Source organism: Aotus nancymaae, unplaced genomic scaffold, assembly GCF_030222135.1.
Source record: "Aotus nancymaae isolate 86718 unplaced genomic scaffold, 86718_ANA_hifiasm-v0.15.2.pri h1tg000059l, whole genome shotgun sequence".
Taxonomy (NCBI): Eukaryota; Metazoa; Chordata; class Mammalia; order Primates; family Aotidae; genus Aotus; species Aotus nancymaae.
Genome location: NW_026988473.1, coordinates 9,768,836 through 9,791,452, shown reverse-complemented (window position 1 = coordinate 9,791,452; position 22,617 = coordinate 9,768,836). Strand labels below are relative to the sequence as shown.

The 22,617-nt window shown below is 47.3% G+C and overlaps 1 protein-coding gene across 3 annotated transcripts; it reads left to right on the top strand.

Annotated features, from left to right (window-relative positions):
- The first annotated feature begins 5,304 nt into the window (after nt 1–5,304).
- Nucleotides 5,305–22,145, top strand: TMEM109 (transmembrane protein 109). Of its 3 annotated transcripts, XM_012454349.3 has the most exons (5): nt 5,305–5,350; nt 6,167–6,432; nt 18,430–18,680; nt 19,605–19,707; nt 20,496–22,145. In XM_012454349.3, exons 3-5 carry the CDS (start codon nt 18,438–18,440, stop codon nt 20,885–20,887), a joined length of 738 nt encoding a protein of 245 aa, XP_012309772.1. In that variant the 5' UTR covers nt 5,305–5,350; nt 6,167–6,432; nt 18,430–18,437; the 3' UTR covers nt 20,888–22,145. The 3 variants fall into 3 exon arrangements, with proteins under 3 accessions (XP_012309772.1, XP_012309773.1, XP_012309770.1); XM_012454350.3 differs by lacking the exon at nt 6,167–6,432 and having other exon boundaries at nt 5,318–5,350; nt 20,496–20,987; XM_012454347.3 differs by lacking the exons at nt 5,305–5,350; nt 6,167–6,432 and adding an exon at nt 17,767–18,313 and having other exon boundaries at nt 20,496–20,987.
- Nucleotides 22,146–22,617: the final 472 nt, after the last annotated feature.

Below are 22,617 nucleotides of genomic sequence, written 5' to 3'. Positions count from 1 at the left end.
GTATGAACTTCTCTATGCCTTAGTTTCCTCATCTGTAAAACAAAGGGAGTGATGACAAGGGTAGAATTAACTCACTGAACTCTTATGAAGAGCTAACATGCAAAAGGGCATCTCATCTCTCTCTTGTGCCAACAAAGTAGCTTCTCACTTGTTCCTTGCTTCCAGCCGGACCTCCTTCTAATCTACTTTCCACAGAGCAGCCAGTGATCCACTTTCAATGAAATATCTATTCATGTTATTCCCCAGGCATTTCATTCATCCAACAAATATTGATTGGGTGCTTCCTATGTGCTAAACCCTGTTCTGAAAACTGGAGATAGAAAAGGTCAACAAGAAAGACACAGTTTCTGCTCTCTTGGAGCTTACATTCTACTGGGGGTTGTGGGAACACAGACAATCAATACATAAGAAGAAAATTCCGAAGTAGTAAGTGCTAGGAATACAACAAATCAGAGCAAGGTAGACAGAGGTGCTGGGGATTGGAGGAACAGCTGCTTTAGGCAGGGGATTTAGAGAGTGCATCTCTGAGGAGCTGATATTTTTGCTGAGAACTGAATAAGAGCATGAAGCAAAAAAGTTTCCCCTCTGCCCTGTAAAGATTTGCCGAAATTAGCCAGGCGCGGTGGCTCAAGCCTGTAATCCCAGCACTTTGGGAGGCCGAGGCGGGTGGATCGTGAGGTCAAGAGATCGAGACCATCCTGGTCAACATGGTGAAACCCCGTCTCTACTAAAAATACAAAAAATTAGCTGGTCATAGTGGCGCGTGCCTGTAATCCCAGCTACTCAGGAGGCTGAGGCAGGAGAATTGCCTGAACCCAGGAGGCGGAGGTTGCAGTGAGCCGAGATCGCGCCATTGCACTCCAGCCTGGGTAACAAGAGTGAAACTCCGTCTCAAAAAAAAAAAAAAAAAAAAAAGATTTGCTGAAATTAACTGACAATTGACAGAATAACAAGAGAAAAGGCATAAAATTTATTAGTGTGCAAGTGTGCACAGGAGCCATACAAAATATGAGGCTCAAAGAAGGGTCAGGTGGCTGATGCTTACTTAAATGGCACCAGGGAAAGAGGGAGATGGGGAAGTGTAGGCAATTTTGAGGGGTAGTAAATAATTTTTAGGGGAAATCAATGAGCCCCAAGAACAGACAATTTATTGGGACAAAGTTCCTATAAGCTCTGGAGGAGGTGGCAACAAATTGTGGGAAGGTGAGGGGCAGAACTCCATTGTGAATAAAGGTTGTCTTAATATGCACATAAAGTCTCCCAGGTAATCTGCTAGAGCTGCCCTCAGAAGAATAGATTAAAAGTCTCTCTAGGTGTAGTGGTGCTTGGTTTTTAGTTTTTATTCTTTCCTGGTTATTTGATGAGATTCCTGTGGAGGGGGATTTGAGACAATTGCATTTCTTTTGAAAGAAGTTTTCTCAGTCAGATAAGGGAACTTCTAGAGAAAGCTTCTCCCTGCACTTAGGGTGGGGGTCAGGGAGCAAGAGAAGGTTAGAAAGTCCTTGGTTCTGAGGCAGCTTCTAAGACCTTGCAATATCTTTTCATTCAAAAGTGCTCAGCATGCTGTAACCTCAGGACCAGTCCAAAGTGGGCCTACTCTTTTGATAACAGAATGTCATGTTACTTTGTAGGTATGACAGAGCCAAAACTCCAAGTCATGTCAGCAGAGCATGCACAATAGAAAATGCTTTGACCTCTAACAACACCCAGAACTGATGATTCCTCCCCATGGTACCAAGAAGACCTGGACATGACCAGAACCTAAATGCTAGAATGCCTTCAGGAGCAAAGGGTCTGTTGATCAGAAAGACCCAGGGCTAAAATCCACCTCAACATACCCAAGTAGTCAAATTTGAAGCCCTCCAATCAGATCCTGCCAAGCCAAAATTCCTAACACTTTTCCTTGCCCTCTCGATTAGTCTGTTTTCACGCTGCTGATAAAGACACATCCAAGACTGGGCAATTTACAAAGGAAAGAGGTTTAATTGGACTTACAGTTCCACATGGCTGGGGAAGCCTCACGATCATGGTGGAAGGCAAGAAAGAGCAAGTCACATCTTACATGGATGGCAGGAGGCAAAAACAAAGAGCTTGTGCAGGGAAACTCCTGTTTCTCAAAACCATCATATCTCATGAGACTTATTCACTATTACAAGAAGAGCACAAGAAAGACACGCCCCCATGATTCAATTACCTCCTACCAGGTCCCTCCCACAACATATGGAAATTCAAGATGAGATTTGGGTGGGGACACAGCCAAACCATATCACCCACTGCCCCTTAAAACTTGCCCCAGACTCCAAATTAGGGACACAGATTTCAGCCATGCATCCAGTCTGCTTGCTGAGTCGCCCTGCAATAAAGCCTTTCTCTTCTCAAAAGCTGGTACCATAGTTTTGGCTTCTATGTGCATCAGGCAGTCAGCCTATTTGCTCAAAAACAATACTAAAGCACCATACTTTGGGGTATCATTCTCTGAGCCCCAACCAGGGATCATTCCTGAGGCCATCAATGAGGGAGAGAGTTTCTGGCTGACAAAACTTGTCCCCAAGTCTTGTACCATCTGGCCCATGCTGACCGTCACTGTCTTACTCTCCAGACACACTGGCCTTTCAGTTCCTCAAATATACCTGCTCTGGCTGGTTTCAGAACTTCTGCCTGGACCACTTTCCTCTGCCCCCTCCCTCTTCTCCCTCCTGTCTCAAATCCTCTAATGTAAACTTCAGTCTCGCCTTAAATGTCACTTCCTCTGGAGCCCTTTTCATGGCCCCTGGTTTCGATTTAGTCCACATAGCAAACTGTAATTGTCCTCCAAACCACTTCAAATAACTGTAATCACGTAATGATGTATTTATAAGTATCTGATGTCTGGGTTCTCCACTAAACTGTAAACTTCATCATGGCAGGAACCATAATGGTTCTGGTTACTCTTGCTCTCAGAGTGTAAGAGTGCCACATTGTGCCTGGCACATAGCAGGAACTTTATAATGATTGTTGATTGGAAGACAGGTTGCCTGCTGGGCCAGGCATCTCAAGTTCTGTACTTGGATGTGTGGTAGAAAATAAAATGGATCCGTTTAGAAGAGGCCTTGAACCCAAGGTGGTTAAACTTGGGCGGTGACTGGGCTGGCAGCACAACAGCATGTGTCTTCGCATTTGATCTGTGGAGTGATAACCATACTTTCAGAAGTTTCCCTGGAAGACACTTACTTGGATGGGTTGGAGTGGGACAGACTAGAAGGAGGAAGACTCAGTAGTTAATTGTTGGACCAATCTTTATTGAGTACCCACAGCGTGTCAGCCAAGCACAACGCTAGGTACTGGTAATATCACAATGAGCCAAACCAGAGGTGCCCCTCTACCGGGGAGCTTATGGCTATGACAGCAGAATGCGGGAAAAAGGAAGTCCCTTCAAGTCTTTTCAGTTTCATAAGCCAGCCTACAGGGAATAGAAAAAATTCAGGGCACTTGATTTTGGAGCAACAGTGAGACTTAAGGGAAAAGAGATATATGCACTGGTGTTGGTGAGTCCCTGAGGAGGGAACTCTATGCCTTGTTCCCCTGGACCAAGGCTACTGTTGCTGCCTGGGAAGCATGGTAACACATTGGCCAAACACCCAGAAGAAGCTCAATTTCCCAGGTAACTTCAGTGGCAATCTGTGTGGATAAGGCAAGGAGATTAGGCAGGGAGAAGTTGCCAGCTTAAACAACTAACACTGATAATTAGATGAATTTTCTTTTTTTCTTTTTTTTTTTTTTGAAACAGAGTCTCACTCACTCTGTCATCCAGGCTGGAGTACAGTGCTGTGATCTTGGCTCACTGTAACCTCTGCCTTCTGGGTTCAAGCAATTCTCCTGCCTCAGCCTCCTGAGTAGCTGGGATTACAGAGTACACCACCACACCTGGCTAGTTTTGTTTTGTATTTTTAGTAGAGTTGGGGTTTCATCATTTTGGCCAGGCTGGACTTGAACTCCTTGACCTCAAGTGATCCACCTGCCTCGGCCTCCCAAAGTGCTGGGATTACAGGTGTGAGCCACTGCCCCCGGCCAGGATTAGATGAATTTTCTCCTCCCAACTTTGGCCCTGTGTTCATTTTCCAAAAGGCATGTACAACCTGAAAACCAAGGAGGGAAGAACCCTAAACTGTCCAAGATTGTTTCTACCACCCATATGGAAAAGAGAGTTGAAAAGAAATTAATTTGTCATTAAAAATTACATTTCTTTCCCAGGAAAGTCTGTGACCTGAGATTGGTAATCCTAAAAATCAGAAAGGATCTCACAAGCAAATGTAAAATTGCAACTGTTAGAAAAGCCAGAAGGTGAGGTTCAGGATGCTACCAGAGCCTGTTCTAGAAGAAGGACTCTTAGCTGAGGGCAGAAAGTGACAAGAGCTCAGATGAAGACGGATGAGTCTGAGGAACATCTGATGGAAAGAAACAACTGGGTGAGGTGACAGATTGGGAGCCTACAGAGTGTGTAGTCTGGGAGGCAGGCAGAATTGGAAGGCTGAATGATTGGGGGTGGGAGGGAAGAGTTACGTTTTAGAGGGTTGAGTTTGAGAAACAAGTTTTAGCATCAAAAGGAAGCTCTCCTATGACAACTCTTGATGGTGATAAAAACATTTGTCAGCAACTTGGTTTTTTATTTTAATGTTTATGCTTGCTACTTCCTTGAAACTTCACGCCTACTGTGAAGCGGTATTTTTAGGTCCTTTTTAGTTCTTGAACGTCAAGCAATGAAGGCCCAGAGAAATGAAGCGGTGTGCTCAGGATCGCAAGACAGCAAGAGATCACCTCATTCTGAAGCCCTGCTCTTTGTTGTCCACGGTGCTGCTGAAGCGGGATGTTTCCCTGACTCCTTCACAGAACTCACAACAGGGGTGCCCCGTTTACTCAGCCCGCTGCTCTCAACAGCCCGTGTGAGGAAGTATGCAAGCAAACAGAGGAAACTGGAGTGCCCAAGTGCTGGAATCAGCCAGCCGTTTTTCGGCACGGGTGGGATCAAACCCCACTCACTCAGATTCACTGCGTTCCACCCTTCATTGGAGGGAGCATGCAGGTAAATGGATGTAGGAGCTGAAGCGTGCCAGGGCAAACTCCATGCAGGCCCCGTGGCAGCGTCCAAGCAGGGTGCCTGAGACTCCTGAAACCCCAGAGGGCTTGTTACAGTGCTCTTTGGGTTCTGCCATCCGTGGACACCTTAAGCGTTAACAGCTTAGTGGGCCCACAGTTGCCCTTCACCAGCGAGGGCAAAGGGCCAGCATGACAACCTTTGTACTCACACTCGTGACTCCCAAGCTCTTGTCCAGCGTCCAGGAAAAATAAAGTTGCGCGAAGAAATTAAAGGATGGTAAATCCCAGGGATTTCATTGCTTATGAAAGTGGCTTTCAGCCGGAAGGGGAGCTGAAGAAAAGGGGAGCGGGGCAGGCGTGTATGCAGTCTTCCCCTGAAGTCCAGCAGTCTGTGGCTAGATTCTTCTCCAAAGTTATGCCTCAAGCTGTCCCTCTGAAGACAAGCTGCTTCTCTCTGATGTCCAGCCATGGTCATCCCCTCGTCCAGCTGCTTCTCCTCTCTGCCAGATGAGTCTGGGGTCTTTATAGGCAAAGGATGGGGCAGGCAAAGCCGTGGGTGGTTTAGGAAAAGGCAACATTCGACTGGAAAAACAGGGATAGAAGTTATCACTTTGGGCCACAGTTTCAGACTTTTTGGCTTGACGGTGGGGTTTCACCAGGGATCTGCCCTTTTCTACTTAGCATTTATCTGACCCCCTGTCCCTATCACCGCCTTTGTGGCAGAAAAGGAAAGTGGGAGTTGGTTCCTCTCTTCTAGAATTCTGAGGTAGCCGTCTGCTGTGTTCAGGTATGAATTTGCTCTCTGGGGGAGCGCATGCGTTTTTCTAGCGCAGTGTGCCTTTAATTGCTCCTTTAATACCTTTCTCTTTTGTGCCTTTTCAGCGCGAAAAGTTTCTAGGAAGACCAGGTGCTGGTTAGCAGCCCGGTTAGAACTACATTTCCCACAATGCCCCAAGGAACATTTGTAGCCCGAGAACTACATTACCCAAAATGCCAAGCGGTAGCAAGAACGGGATTAGCTTCCACCCTGAGTTCAAACATCCAGTTTACCCACTCTACAGCCCAGATATAGTCACTTATTTCCCCTTTTCAGCCAGAGACTTCCGTTCCCAGCTGGAACTTCCGATCCCATTCTTCTCTCCGTGGGAATGCTTGCGTGGGGAAAAAGAAACGCAATAGATAAGGCGAGGCGCATGCGCTCCCGACAGCGGCTTCGGCTGGGAGGGAGGCCGGCTTGTCTCCAAGCTCCTCCCGCCTTGTGCATGCGCAGACGGTAAACCAACGCCCCGCTTCAAGGCGCGGGTTTGGTGGCGCGTTTTAGCGAAGTCGCACGTGAAGGATAGCAGTGGCCTGAGAAAGGTGAGTGCGGGCCGAGGCCGGAATGCGGGATAGTACGCGGGAAGGGTCGGCAGCAGCCGCCGTAGGTGGGACCAGGCGGAGCCGCGAGGCCTGGAGGGTCTGAGTGGGCAGGGGTCCGCGCGCCCAGCGGGCGAAACAAACCGGGGACCCGGAACCTCGTTGCTATGCAACCGGGGGCGTCGTTTCTAGGCAACCCGGGAAGCGCACGTTTCCGGGGAGAAGAGGGTTGCAAGCAAGATTCCGAGGTCCGGCGGAGGTGGAGCGGCTCCCTGGCGTGGGGACCAGGCCAGAGCCAAGCCCGAGCCCCCGAGCCCCGACCCACCGCCCAGCCTCCTGCAGCCTCGGCTCGAGCCTCTCGGGGGATCCCAAACTCTTGGGTCGCGCCTTGTCTCTTGCCAGCGACGCCACCCCGCAGCGCTTGGCAGGGGACGCGACGTTCGAAATAGCACATGCCACTGACACCCTGTCTCCGGGAGGTTGGGCGCTGGGAAGGGCGCGGAGCGGCCGGGAAGCTGCCCCTTTGCTGTCGCCCTGCCCCCAAACAGTTGCTGGGCAGCAGCTGTCAGGGGTTTAGTGGGAGCTGCCCCCAACCTGCCAGGACGCTGACTTCATTCTCTGCAGTGGCGGCTTCGCCCTGTTTAGTACCTTCCTGTAGACTCAGCTGTGCTTCTCGTATGGCTGCTGTATATTTGGATCTACTATTAAAATAACCTCCCTCCTCACCTCTCCATGACTTTCTCTTTCTACCCTCACGGTTTCTTGGCGGGTCGCTAATATTCATTTAAGAAGCATTTATTAGTCATCTTTCCTACTAGGCGCTGGGGATTCCAAGATGTCAAATTTAACCGGGAAGCGCTCAGTCTAATTGGAAAGGCAGGTTGATAAGCTGCTAAATTGTGCTAGGATGTATAGTCAGTGGTAATAGTTTACAAAGCGCTTGCTGCAGAAATATCTTAACTCCTTGCAGCTACTCTTAACCCGGCTTCACTCCCTTCTACGTTTGAAGAGACTGTAACTCAGGAGGTTGAAATAACAGGCGTAAAGGTAGTGTCTTCTAGTCTGGCACACTTGAGCCCGGAACGGAAGTCTGGAGTCCTTTATAGCTGCTGCACTTTTGAAGCTTTGCTTAGAGTAGACTTTTCCCTGAGGTGCTGGCTATGCGTCAGAAATTCCTAGGGAGCTTTGCAGAACAAAGGGCTGAGCCCCTCTCTGGAAGAGTCTGAGTGAGTAGCCCTGGGTGGGGCAGACATCCTCGTTGAACAAGCTGCACAGCCAGTTCGAATGGGCAGCCAGAGTTGAGAACCGCCGCTCCTTAGGAGCAGCTATGAGCAGCGGCGGGACAGTCAGAGCCGGCAGAGGGCACTTTTTGCCGCCTCTCCTGCCACCTGGTGATTCATAGCATGAAATGAAACTAACAGAAGGAAAGAGAAGAGGAGGAAGGAGCCTTGATGGGGGGGTGGGGGGGGGTGGCGCAAAATGCCCCACCCTACCCTTGCAGCAAACCACAGTAAACATAGGCAGTGGTGCCTTCTCACTAACACAGTAAGTAAAGCTGTTTCCCCAGCGGGGCTGGGCTCTCCAGACCCACCTGAGCCATATTGCAGCTGCCGAGCAGAAGTGACAGGTTTTATCCCCCACCTTCTGCTGTCCTCTCATACCTCTTGGTACAAAACCATGGCCTGTAAGCCCAGAAGGCAGTTGATCTCCTGGTATGTGTTCTCTCCGGGGAGTCTGGATGTCCTTCCACTTTGAGCTTGTTGATGAATTTCAGCTCCTTGAGGGCAGGGACTATGTCTTATCAAGGCAGCAGGCAGCTATGGGACAAGCAAAAAGGCAAGATTGAGATCCTGGGTACTGGAGTCAAGTCCCAGCTCTGCTGTGTGAGCTTGGATAAGTCACTCAACCTCTCAAAGCCATGCTTTTCTGAGTAAAATGAAGAGGGTAATAATACCTTAAAAGATTGTTACTAGAATTAAACGAAGTGATGAAGTAACAAGCACTTTGTAAATTGTAAAGCACCGCACAAAAATTATTATAACATATATGCATACAATTTTATAACATATATGTATACAATTTTTATTATTAGTTGTTATTGAGTGCCTATTATTTGTCTGAGGCCAGGCATTGCAGAAGGTGAAGAAGCTTAAGACATGCTTCCTCCTCTGAGAGGCTGAGACTGTTTCCACGCCTTTAGTCAAAGTATTTGATTAGGCCAAAACGAGGAGGCACGATAGCAGTGAGTCCATACTGCCTGAGATTCACCTGGAAAAAAATGAGAAGGAAACCTGTTAAAACAATTTGAGGCCAGGCGCGGTGGCTCGCGCCTGTAATGCCAGCACTTTGGGAGGCCGAGGTGGGCGGATCACGAGGTCAGGAGTTTGAGACCAGCCTGGCCAATATGGTGACACCCTGTCTCTACTAATACAAAAGTTAGCCAGACGTGATGGTGGGCATCTGTAGTCCCAGCTGCTCTGGAAACTGAGGCAGGAGAATTGCTTGAACCCAGGAGGCGGAGACTGCAGTGAGCCGAGATCATGCCATTGCACTCCAGCCTGGGCAACAGAGCGAGACTCTGTCTCAAAAAAAAAAAAAAAAAAAGAATTTGAAAAAGCAGACCAACCAGCCACTCTCCGCACTCATTATCTCCAAAGGGTACACCACACAATCCTGTTTGATTTGGTTTCTGGTGCACTTCAGAACATCAGCTGGCATGACGATGTCACCCTCACTGGTAGAGGGCTTATTTCAAGGTCTCCTAGCTCCCTTAACTGGGGCAGGTGGCCACTGGAAGGTTGAGGCTGGCACAGAACAAGGCAGGCTGCTGTGGGAGGAGCAGCTCATGGCACCCTAACCTCCTGGGGTGGGGGAGAGGACATCTGATCCCTCCTAGTGGAGGTCCTTGGATAAAGGATCCAACCCAAGATAGCAACCCTGCTCTTCAAGTCCCCAGCATGGTCATGACCCAGATAGCTCAGGAATGACCAGTGCTTTCCTCATCTCTGACCACAGGCAGGCAGGAACCATCTGGTTCTTGATTTGTGCCAAAGAGAGTAGAAGGCTTTCCCAGCCTGAGGGCCTTCTCATGAATTGCATGTTTTTCAGCCTTGCTTGACCCTCCAGGCCTCAGGAGGGGCTTAGGGCTGCTGTTTCTGGGCCAGAAAGTACCCTCAATGTAGTATTTTTAGGACCCTTTCCTAGACTCCTCCTTCCCACTAAGCAAGAATAGGGACAGCCTTCTCTTCCCTGTCTTCCAACCTCAGGGCTCTGGATTTATGTATGGTCAACTCCCTGAGTGCCTGGGTAATTGCAAAAACTTCCAAAACCTGACTGCTCCTACCTCTAGGGCATGGCTTAGCCTCTGATCATCAGGTCTGAATCATGAAAACTGGAGCTCCAGGTTCCTTTCTGAGCCTGGAGGAGAACAGGGAATTTGCCGGTGCTGACATTTCTCAAGCACAGTGGCAAATAGAAGGTGAACTTGCATACTTTTTTCTTGGCTGATCCTTACCGGCTTCGATGAGTTGGTACTTGTGGGGTCTTAACTTGTCTGTGGCATTGTGTTACAGTCAAGACCAGAGCAGAGAGAACAAAGTTGTTAGGTAATTTTCACCAGTAATTCACTGAGATGATTGGTAGACGCCAAGTTTATTTTAACTCATGAATAATCTGCTGTGTGACTTTTTTTTTAGAGTCTTGCTCTGTCGCCCAGGATAGGGTACAGTGGCATGATCACAGCTCACTGCAGCTGTGATCTCCTGGGCTCAAGTGATCCTTCTGCCTTAGACTCCCAAGTAGCTGGGAGTACAGGCACACACCACCATACCTGGCTAATTTATTATTATTTTTAAACAAAATTTTATTTTATTATTTTATTTTATTTATTTTTTATTGTACTTTAGGTTCTGGGGTACATGTGCAGATCATGCAGGATTGTTGCATAGGTACGCACATGGCAATGTGGTTTGCTGCCTCCATCCCCCTGTCACCTACATCTGGCATTTCTCCCCATGTTATCCCTCCCCAACATACCCCCCCGCTGTCCGTCCCATGGCCCCCCACAACAGATCCCAGTGTGTGATGCTCCCCTTCCTGTGTCCATGTGTTCTCATTGTTCAACACCCGCCTATGAGTGAGAACATGCAGTGTTTGATTTTCTGTTCTTGTGTCAGTTTGCTGAGAATTATGGTTTCCAGATTCATCCATGTCCCTACAAAGGACACGAACTCATCATTTTTTATGGCTACATAGTATTCTATGGTGTATATGTGGCCCATTTTCCTTGTCCAATCTATCGTTGATGGGCATTTGGGTTGGTGCCAGGTCTTTGCTATTGTAAACAGTGTCACTATGAACATATATGTGCATGTGTCTTTATAATAGAATGATTTATAATCCTTTGGGTATATATCCAGTAATGGGCTGGGTCAAATGGAATTTCTATTTCTAGGTCCTTGAAGAATCGCCACACTGTCTTCCACAATGGTTGAACTAGTTTACACTCCCACCAACAGTGTAAAAGTGTTCCTATTTCTCCACATCCTTTCCAGCATCTGTTGTCTCCAGATTAGTATCTCAATATAGTTTTGATTTGCATTTCTCTAATAATCAGTGATGATGAGCATTTTTTCATGTGTTTGTTGGCCTCATATGTGTCTTCTTTTGAAAAGTGTCTGTTCATATCCTTCTCCCACTTTTGGTTGGGTTGGTTGGTTTGTTTTTTGTAAATCTGTTTTAGTAGTTTGTAGATTCTGGGTATTAGCCCTTTGTCAGATGGGTAGATTGCAAACATTTTTTCCCATTCTGTTGGTTGCCGGTTCACTCTAATAATTGTTTCTTTTGCTGTACAGAAGCTTTGGAGTTTAATTAGGTCCCATTTGTCTATTTTAACTTTTGTTGCCAATGCTTTTGATGTTTTAGTCATGAAGTCCTTGCCTATGCCTATGTCCTGAATGGTTTTGCCTAGGTTTTCTTCTAGGGTTTTTATGGTGTTAGGTCTTATGTTTAAGTCTTTAATCCATCTGGAGTTAATTTTAGTGTAAGGTGTCAGGAAGGGGTCCAGTTTCTGCTTTCTATACACTGCTAGCCAATTTTCCCAACACCATTTATTAAACAGGGAATCCTTTCCCCATTGCTTGTTTCTGTCAGGTTTGTCAAAGATCAGATGGTTGCAGATGTGTGGCATTGCCTCCGAGGCCTCTGTTCTGTTCCATTGGTCTATATCTCTGTTTTGGTACCAATACCATGCTGGTTTGATTACTGTAGCCTTGTAGTATAGTTTGAAGTCAGGTAGTGTGATGCTTCCAGCTCTGTTCTTTTTGCTTAGGATTATCTTGGCTATGCTGGCTCTCTTTTGGTTCCATATGAAGTTTAAGGTGGTTTTTTCCAGTTCTGTGAAGAAGGTCATTGGTAGCTTGATGGGGATAGCATTGAATCTATAAATTACTTTGGGCAGTAGGGCCATTTTCATGATATTGATTCTTCCTAACCATGAGCATGGAATGTTTCTCCATCTGTTTGTGTCCTCTCTTATTTCGTTGAGCAGTGGTTTATAGTTCTCCTTGAAGAGGTCCTTTACATCCTTTGTTAGGTGTATTCCTAGGTATTTTATTCTCTTTGTAGCAATTGTGACTGGGAGTTTGCTTATGATTTGGCTCCCTGTTAGTTTGTTACTGGTGTATAGAAATGCTTATGATTTCTGCACATTGATTTTGTATCCTGAGACTTTGCTGAAGTTGCTTATCAGTTTCAGGAGATTTTGGGCTGAGATGATAGGGTCTTCTAAATATACAATCATGTCATCTGCAAATAGAGACAATTTGACTTCCTCTTTTCCTAATTGAATACCTTTATTTCTTTTTCTTGCCTGATTGCTCTGGCTAGAACTTCCAATACTATATTGAATAGGAGTGGTGACAGAGGGAATCCTTGTCTAGTGCCAGATTTCAAAGGGAATGCTTCCAGTTTTTGCCCATTCAGTATGATATTGGCTGTAAGTTTGTCATAAATAGCTTTTATTGTTTTGAGATATTTTCCTTCAATACCTAGTTTATTGAGAGTTTTTAGCATAAAGTACTGTTGAATTTTGTCGAAGGTCTTCTCTGCATCTATTGAGATAATCATGTGGTTTTTGTCTTTGGTTCTGTTTATGTGGTGAATTACATTTATAGACTTGCGTATGTTGAACCTTGCATCCCTGGAATGAAGCCTTGCATCCCTGGAATGAAGCCTACTTGATTGTGATGGATAAGCTTTTTGATTGCTGTTGCAATCGGTTTGCCAGTATTCTGTGAAAGATTTTGGCATCTATGTTCATCATAGATATTGGCCTGAAGTTTTCTTTTTTTGTTGAATCTCTGCTGGGTTTTGGTATCAGGATGATGTTGGTCTCATAAAATGATTTGGGAAGGATTCCCTCTTTTTGTATTGTTTGGAATAGTTTCAGAAGGAATGGTACCAGTTCCTCTTTGTACGTCTGGTAGAATTCAGCTGTGAACCCGTCTGGACCTGGACTTTTTTTGGTTGGTAGGCTATTAATTGCTGCCTCAACTTCAGCCCTTGTTATTGGTCTATTCAGGGTTTCGACTTCTTCCTGGTTTAGGCTTGGGAGGGTGCAAGTGTCCAGGAATTTATCCATTTCTTCCAGGTTTACTAGTTTATGTGCATAGAGTTGTTTGTGGTAATCTGATTGTAGTCTGTATTTCTGTGGAATCAGTGGTGATATCCGCTTTATCATTTCTTATTGCATCTATTTGATTCTTCTCCCTTTTCTTTTTTATTAATCTGGCTAACGGTCTATTTTGTTGATATTTTCAAAAAACCAGCTCCTGGATTTATTGATTTTTTTAAGGGTTTTTTGTGTGTCTATCTCCTTCAGTTCTGCTCTGATCTTAGTTATTTCTTGTCTTCTGCTAGCTTTTGAGGTTTTTTGATCTTGCTCTTCTAGCTCTTTCAATTTTGACGATAGGGTGTTGATTTTAGATCTTTCCTTGCTTCTCATGTGGGCATTTATTGCTATAAATTTCCCTCTAGACACTGCTTTAAATGTATTCCAGAGATTCTGGTATGTTGTGTCTTCATTCTCATTGGTTTCAAAGAACATCTTTATTTCTGCCTTTATTTTATTGTTTATCGAGTCAACATTCAGGAGCCAGTTGTTCAGTTTCCATGAAGCTGTGTGGTTCTGAGTTAGTTTCTTAATTCTGAGTTCTAATTTGATTGCACTGTGGTCTGAGAGACTGTTATGATTTCCATTCTTTTGCATTTTCTGAGGAGTGATTTACTTCCAATTATGTGGTCAATTTTAGAGTAGGTGCAATGTGGTGCTCAGAATAATGTATATTCTGTGGATTTGGGGTGGAGGTTTCTGTAGATGTCTATTAGGTTTGCTTGTTCCAGATCTGATTTCAAGTCCTGGATATCCTTGTTAATTTTCTGTCTCGTTGATCTGTCTAATATTAACAGTGGAGTGTTAAAGTCTCCCACTATTATTGTGTGGGAGTCTAAGTCTCTTTGTAGGTCGTTAAGAACTTGCTTTATGTATCTGGGTGTTCCTGTATTGGGTGCGTATATATTTAGGATCATTAGCTCTTCTTGATGCATCAATCCTTTTACCATTATGTAATGCCCTTCTTTGTCTCTTTTGATCTTTGTTGGTTTAAAGTCCATTTTATCAGAGACTAGGATTGCAACTCCTGCTTTTTTTCGCTTTCCATTTGCTTGATAAATCTTCCTCTATCCCTTTATTTTGAGCCTATGTGTGTCCTTGCATGTGAGATGTGTTTCCTGAATACAGCACACTGATGGGTCTTGACTTTTTATCCAATTTTCCAGTCTGTGTCTTTTGATTGGGGCATTTAGCCCATTTACATTTAAGGTTTATATTGTTATGTGTGAATTTGATCCTGCCATTTTGATGCTAGCTGGATGTTTTGCCCATTAGTTGACACGTTTTTTTCATTGTGTCGATGGTCTTTACCATTTGGTATGTTTTTGGAGTAGGTGGTACTGGTTGTTCCTTTCTATGTTTAGTGCTTCTTTCAGAAGCTCTTGTAAGGCAGGCCTGGTGGTGAGGAAATCTCTCAGCAATTGCTTGTCCATAAAGGATTTTCTTTCTCCTTCGCTTATGAAGCTTAGTTTGGCTGGATACGAAATTCTAGGTTGAAAGTTCTTTTCTTTAACGATGCTGAATATTGGCCCCCACTCTCTTCTGGCTTGTAGGGTTTCTGCGGAGAGATCCGCTGTGAGTCTGATGGGCTTCCCTTTGTGGGTGACCTGACCTTTCTCTCTGGTTGCCCTTAGCATTTTCTCCTTCATTTCAGCCCTAGTGAATCTGATGATTATGTGCCTTGTGGTTGCTCTTCTTGAGGAATATCTTTGTGGTGTTCTCTGTATTTCCTGGATTTGAATAGTGTCCTGGCTTGCTAGGTTGATGAAGTTCTCCTGGATAATATCCTGAAGAGTGTTTTCCAGCTTGGATTCATTCTCTCCATCACATTTAGGTACACCTATCAAACGTAGATTAGGTCTTTTCACATAATCCCATATTTCTTGGAGGCTTTGTTCATTTCTTTTCACTCTTTTTTCTCTATTCTTGCCTTCTCGTTTTATTTCATTGAGTTGATCTTCAATCTCTGATATCCCTTCTTCTGCTTGGTCGATTTGGCTATTGAAACTTGTGTATGCTCTACAAAGTTCTCATGCTGTGTTTTTCAGCTCCATCAAGTCGTTTATATTCTTCTCTAAGCTGTTTATTCTAGTTAGCATTGCATCTAACCTTTTTTCTAGGTTATTAGTTTCTTTGCATTGGGTTAGCACATGTTCTTTTAGCTCTGAGAAGTTTATTACCCACCTTCTGAAGCCTGTTTCTGTCAATTCATCAGATTCATTCTCCATCCATCTTTGATCCCTAGCTGGTGAGGAGTTGTGATCCTTTGGAAGAGGAGAGGCATTCTGGTTTTTGGTGTTTTCATCCTTTTTGCGCTGGTTTCTTCCCATCTTAGTCACTTTATCTACCTGTGGTCTTTGTAGTTGGTGACTTTTGGATGGGGTCTCTGAGTGGATGTCCTTTTTGTTGATGATGAAGTTATTTCTTTCTGTTTCTTAGTTTTCCTTCTAACAGTCAGGCCCCTCTGCTGCGGGACTGCTGGAGGTCCACTCCAGACCCTACTTGCCTGGGAATCACCTGCAGTGGCTGCAGAACAGTAAGGGTTGCTGCCAGTTTCCTCTTCTGTTATCTTCGTCCCAGAAGGGTACCTGTCAGATGTTGGCCTGAGCTCTCCTTTATGAGGTGTCTCTTTGGGTATATGGAGGTCAGGGAGCTGCTTGAGGAGACAGTCTGTCCCTTATAGGAGCTCAAGTGCTGTGCTGGGAGTTCGTTATTCCGTGCAGAGCTGGGGGCAGGTACTTTTAAGTCTGCTACAGTGTAACTCATAACCATCTCTTTTCCCAGGTGCTCTGTCCTAGGAAGGTAGGCCTTATTTATAAGTTCCGGTCATGCTGCTGCCTTTTTTCTCAGATGCCCTGCCCCGCACGGAGTAGTCTAGTCACAGTCTGCCAGCAGAGGCATTGCCAAGCTGCCGCAGGCTCTGCCCAGCTACTGGGTGGACTGCCTCAGTAGTGGTCGTCACCCTTCCCCCCACTGAGCAGAACCGTCCTGCGTCCAGCTGCGCTTGCTGCAAAACTCTCAGTCCAGAGCGTTTCAGATTGTTTGTTTTGTGGGGGTGGTACCCGCCGAGCCAGATCGCCTGGCTCCGTCTCTGCCCCCTCCCTTTCAGTTGAATGGGCGGCTCTGTCTCCCAGGTGTTCCAGGTGCCAGTTGAAACGGCTGCCTAGATTTGTGTGAGTTTCTGTGCACCAACTGGCACCAGCTGAAACCGCCATGCTGAAAACTCGTGGCACTTTTCGGCCTGGGAATATGCTGGTCTGTGGGCAGTGAAAATTTGTTTGGAAATGCGGTGGGCACTCATCCTCTGCAATGCTCTTGCTGGGAACTGCATTCCGGAGCTGTTCCTATTCGGCCATCTTGGATCATCTCCCTGGCTAATTTATTAATTCTTTTTTTTTTTTTTTTTTTTTTTTGGTAGAGACAGGATGTCTAATTTCTTTATTCTGTCTTTTTTTTTTTTGGTAGAAACAGGATCTCTCTAGGTTGCCCAGGCTGCTCTCAAACTCCTGCGCTCAAGCAGTCCTCCCACCTCAGCCTCCCAAAGTGTTGGGATTACAGGAGTGAGCCGCCACGCCTGGCCTGTAGCCTGTATGACTTTCTAAATCACTTCTGAGACTTAGTTGGAGACAATACAGCAGAGTTGCTGTATGTGAGGGGTCCAATGTCAGATGTACCTGGATTCAAATGCTGGTTCCGTCACTCATTACTTAACCTGCCTCAGTTACTTCATCCATAAAATGGGGGGTAATAGCAACACCTACCTGATGGCCTGTTGTGGCCATTAAATGAGCTAGGTGGTGCATGGCAGGACCTGGCTGAATGTTAGCTTTTTATTAATAGTATCTTTCTTTAAAGGTTGTTCATTATACCTTTGCTACTGTCCTAGTCCATTTTCTGCTTGCTATAACAGAATACCACTGACTGGATAGTTTATAATGAACAGAAAGTCATTAGGGTCACAGTTCCGGAGGCTGAGAAGTCTAAGGGCATGGCGCTGGCTTCTGGCAAAGGTCATCATATGGCAGAAGGCACAAGGCAGAAGGCAGAACCCAGCACTTGAGACAGAGAGAAGTCATCCTTTTCCTCAGGACCTCCACTCCTATAATAACTAAGCCACTCCCAAGATAATGGCATTAATCCATTCATGAGGGCTGAGCCCTCGTGACCTAATCACCTATTGAAGGTCCCACCTTTTAATACCATCATTGTGGCAGTAAAATTTCTTTCTTTTCTTTTTTTTTTTTTTTTTTTTTTTGGTGGGGAAGGGGTCAAACTATTTTACTGAGAGGGATGGGGTGGCAAAGTAGTGCTGAGGACCATGAGATCCAACATCCTTGGCTGGGCCGGGAGCTCCCAGGCTCTGCAGGCAGTCCAAGGACAGTTAAACTTGAACATGAGTTTTGTTCTCCAACATAGTTTTGTTCACCTACGTTGGGGTTGGAGGGGTGAGGTCCCTCTGTATCAGTGGTTCTCAACTTTGCACGTGGAACCACCTAGGGAGCTTTTGCAGGTGTAAGGCTAGGCCACACCCAGACAATGACATCAGAAGCTCCGGGCTTGGACACAGACATCAGTACTTGTGAAGCTTCCAGGTGATTCCAGTGAGCAGCCATGGTTGAGACCCATGATATAGCTTGACTCCTAATGAAGATGGGATTTGGAAGCAGACGCTTGGGTTCAAATGCTGGCCTTCCTGTGTAGCTCAGTGACCATGGGAAAATGCTGAACTTCTGAGTCTCAGTTTCTTCTCACCTGTACCAGTAGGGCGAGGATAAAAGCCACCTCACATGAAGGTCCTGCAGAGAAGATGGCGTATGTGCAGTTATTCTCGTTGGAGCACATAACTGAGCACTTTTCTTTATACCATTATATGGCAGTAATCCTACTTGTGTGCTATTTTTAAGTTGTTTTTTATATCAGCTTTGTCTTAAGTAGATTATAAGCTCCTTGGGACAGAACCTTTATCGAGTCTCATAATTCTTTTATGCCCATAGCACCTAAGATACAGGGACAGGCCCTCAGATTTTTAGAACTGGCACAAACCTTAGAGAGATCTTCTCACCCACTCTAAAGTGTTGAATAATACTTGCCAGTTAATTAACATGCAAGTGGTAAAGAATGTGAAAGAGGAACCAGTGAGTCAGATGGTTGTGCCCAGCTTAAGTTGGAAGTCCCAGTCCTTCCTCTCTCAGCTAACAGCGCTTTCTTTCCAGGGTTAGCTTGATGCTTGCTGGGGGCAGGGGTGGAGAAGGATGTTGGGATAATCAGAGCTGGGAGGGTGAGAGTGTGTACCATGGCACGCAGCTCACCATGTGCTCCTCTCCTGGCAGACCCAGTCATGGCAGCCTCCGGCATCTGTTCACCATGGGGAAAGCATCTGTTCAAAGCCATCCTGATGGTCCTTGTGGCCCTCATCCTCCTCCACTCAGCATTGGCCCAGTCCCATCGAGACTTTGCACCACCAGGCCAGCAGAAGAAGAAGAGAGAGGCCCCAGTTGATTTCTTGACCCAGATAGGTCGGTCTGTGCGGGAGACAGCGGATGCCTGGATCGGGCCGGAGACCATGCACGTAGTAGCAGAGGTAAGGAAGGTAGTCCCTGGGTGACTACACACATTGAGGAAAAATCAAGGAGAGGTTGGTATCTGCCGCCTTATCTTGGTTCCACATCTTCTCTGGTCCAGAGAGTCCCAAATTCCACAAAAAGTAGCCACACAGCCTTTGTCTTTGAATTCCTTGTTATTTTATTTCTGTCCTAGGACCTTTTAGCTCCATCCCTATCTTTTCCTGACTCCTGCCCTTTCTTTGCCAGAAAGGCTGGGAAATGAGCCATCTTTATAAACCCATGTTACTGGGTGACTGTAGAGTCTCACTTTGGTCTAAATCTGACCTTGAATCTTGAAATGGCAAAATACCAAGTCCTCAATCCATTCCTTTACCTGTAGAAGTGGGGTGGGCTTATTGGGAGCCTAAGGCAGGGTTCTTTTTTACCTAGTGGCCTCCCAAGCATGGTATCACATACTTTTGATAGGCTGGACTGAAGGGCTGAGACAGTCATTTACTAAATCTGTAATCTAGTCTAGCTGATAGGCTCTTTTTTCATTGAAACATCCTATCCCTTTATAGATGTTCTCCACGCACCTTCATGACTCCCTGGACAGCTAACAGGGCTCTGGTTTTATAGGGTGACTACTAAAAGTATTTGATTGTCTCTGTCATTCACACACAAGTATACATACTACTCCCTCCAGAGTATCCCAGCAAAGCAGTTAAATTAAGTCCCAGATGCCCCGGTTTCCCGTTCAGAAAGGAGAGATGGCCTGTTGGCCATCCCTTTACACTAGAAGGTGGATGTGGAAGGGACCCCTCAGCCAGGCCCAAGGCCCGTCACCACTGGGTGAGAAAGAGGTCTGAGACATTCCCACAGTCCTTGCCTGGACAACGGTGATCAGACCTGAAGGCGAGGAGTGTTGTTAATTATGATCTCACTCCACGCTGTTTCCACAGTCATCATCCCAAGTCATGTGGGCCATGTCATCAGCCATTTCTGTGGCCTTCTTTGCTCTGTCTGGGATCGCGGCACAGCTGCTGAATGCCTTGGGGCTAGCTGGTAAGTGTTGGAGCACTGGGTAGTCAGCCAGAACTTTGCCTGTCCTTTCCTTCCTGTGTGAGTTCATCTTTGTCGGGGTCTAGCCTTTTCCCCAAGCTGCTTTACCCTTCCCAGGTTTCCACAGAGACGTGGCCTGAAAGCAAGCCAAGAACTACCATGGCCAGGTGTGGTGGCTCACACCTGTTATCCCAGCACTTTGGGAGGCCAAAGCAGGAGGGTCACTTGAGGCCAGAAGTTCGAGACCAGCCTGGGCAATATAGTGAGACTTTGTCTTTATAAAAAAAAATTAGCCAAGCATGGTAGTGGTGTCTGTGGTCCCGGCTACTTGGGAGCTGAGGTGGGAGGATCCCTTGAACCCAGTAAAGGTTGCAGTGAGCCGGGATCACACCACTGCACTCCAACCTGGGTGACAAAGCAAGGCTCTGTCCCACCCAGACCCCCCCAAAAAAGAACGACTACCACCACCACCACGTGCCAGTTGTTCACTTCCTATCAGGCATCATGCTGAGCTGTAGTATCTCATTTAATTGCCAGCCACAGCCCAGGGAGGCAGTAGAACTGTTCCCATTTACTAAATGAAACTGCAGCTCAACAAAAGCAAATTATCTCTTCAAGGTCTCAGCCAGCAAGAATCAGAGCTGAGATTCCAACCCCTATTACTCTAAGTCTGCTGGGACAGCCTGTTCCTTTGCAGTGTGGCTAGTACCTCCCACCCTTTCAGCTCTGGCCCCACTCTCCCCTCACCACTCCTCCAGGTTCGCTGACTCTGTGACTCTCTTGGCTTCCAGGTGATTACCTCGCCCAGGGCCTGAAGCTCAGCCCTGACCAGGTCCAGACCTTCCTGCTGTGGGGAGCAGGGGCCCTGGTCATCTACTGGCTGGTGTCCCTCCTCCTCGGCTTGGTCTTGGCTTTGTTGGGGCGGATCCTATGGGGCCTGAAGCTTGTCATCTTCCTGGCCGGCTTTGTGGCCCTGGTGAGGTCAGTGCCTGACCCTTCCACCCGGGCCGTGCTACTCCTGGCCTTGCTGATCCTCTACGCCCTGCTGAGCCGGCTCACTGGCTCCCGGGCCTCTGGGGCCCAACTTGAGGCCAAGGTGCGAGGATTGGAGCGCCAGGTGGAGGAGCTGCGCTGGCGCCAGAGGCGAGCAGCCAAGGGGACCCGCAGTGTAGAGGAGGAGTGAGCAGGATGCCCCGTGCACCCCCTGTGTCATACCAAAGAGCTGAGCTGCTTCAGGGCCACACAGCCCTCCTGCCAGCCCCCTGCCCTTTTCTTGCCCTGTCTCCGAACCTTCAGAACCTTGATCCCTGCCCCAGCCCACCTAGCCAAGAGAAAAAGAGAAAGGCCATTCCCCTTGCCAGTCCTTTTCAGCCCTGCCTTCTGAGGTTCTCTGGGGTTGGCTCTCTTAACCCTTTCTCTGCTCCCGGCCTGCCTCACCAGGGAAGGTTGGAGGGGCCTCCCTTCTGGCTTCTGCATCTGCGCCAGCAAACATCACTGCCATTGGTCTCGTGACTGAACTGGCTTCCCTCTGCTGCTGCCTTGGCTCTTGCTCTCCTGTCCTTCTGAAGTTGCTCCCTGGCCCAATCTCCAGCTCCCTTCTTGTGTTCCTCTTCCTCCTACCCTGTACTCCCACCAAACCACGGTCCTGTAAGGCATGCTCCTGTCCTCTTCATGGCCCAGCAGTGGGGAGGGGCAGGGGTGATGGGACCTGAGGATAAAGTCGGGGGAGAGAAACAGGGTCCCCTGAGGCCTGCGGGGGCTGGGGGGAGAGGAGGATGTACCTTGTGTGTGTTATAAGTGCCTTAATCCGAGCCAGCAGGGCCCTCTGCCGTACTGTCTGTAGGAAAGTGCTCTGTGGCTGCTTTGTGTCAAGAACAGAGCAATCACTCTCAGAATCTTGATTCCCCGTCAGCCAAAGCCAAAGGTGGCTGCTGCTCTGCAGGCATATGCCTGCAAGTGGGACCTTGCCGGGCATCATATGCCCTGTGGGGGTTTCAGAGATCCTGAAGGAGGAAGGAGGACCCACCCGCCTTCTTGCCTGCACAACTGCATGTAATTCTCTCCCGTCGCTCCACTCCCTGCATCCGAGAAGGAGCTGCTGACCAGTGCCCACCCCAGCAGCCCAGGAGGAACGCAGGCAGCTCCTCTTCCTTCGAGTGGTCTGCGGAGAGCAGGGTGAGCTGCCAGCTGCCCCTTTCCACCATGGTGCCCCATCTTGGTGGTCAGGAGCCACTTCTTCCTTTGAGGCTCTGGTGGAGGTGGGTGTCCTCCTCTGCCAGGCCTGTCACATGATGTGAAGAGTAAATGCCCAATTCTCACTGTTCAGGTTTGATGTGGAATCACAGCTGCAGTGATATATATTTTTATCAGCGCTTGGTTGGTTTTAAATAAAGTGCACGCTATTTTATTATCTTGTTCTGAATAAAATGTATTTACTCCAAGTCTGGATCGCTTCAATGTCTCCTCTACTGCTAGACCCATTTCTGTAGTGCAGCTCCGCCTCCCGACTTCTCCCTGTGGGGGCAGTGTGAAGCTGGCAGAGGGGAAAGCTGAAAAGGCAGGCTGGTACCAGGTACCCTTCCCTCCAGCAGCGGGAGGAATGAGGAAGGCATGCATCCATTTCAAAATGTAGGAAGGGCTAGCACTGCTGGAAATGTGTGTGCTTGCTGGGGGGAGGGGGCACCCCTTCCCTGTGGTGTGTTGGGGTGGGTGGGCACCCTGGAGAAGACTCGCCTGCCCTGCCTTTCACCACCCAGCTGAGGACTTTCCTGCGCCAAGGTTCCTAGTTGGCCCATAGGCTGGATCAGTTTTGCAGAGGGCAAAAGGTTTTTCTTTGTAAACTGCCCAGGCCATGAGAGAGTGCAGCTGGGGCCCTTGCTCGGGCCTCTCCCCAAACTGCCTGGTGGGCAACGC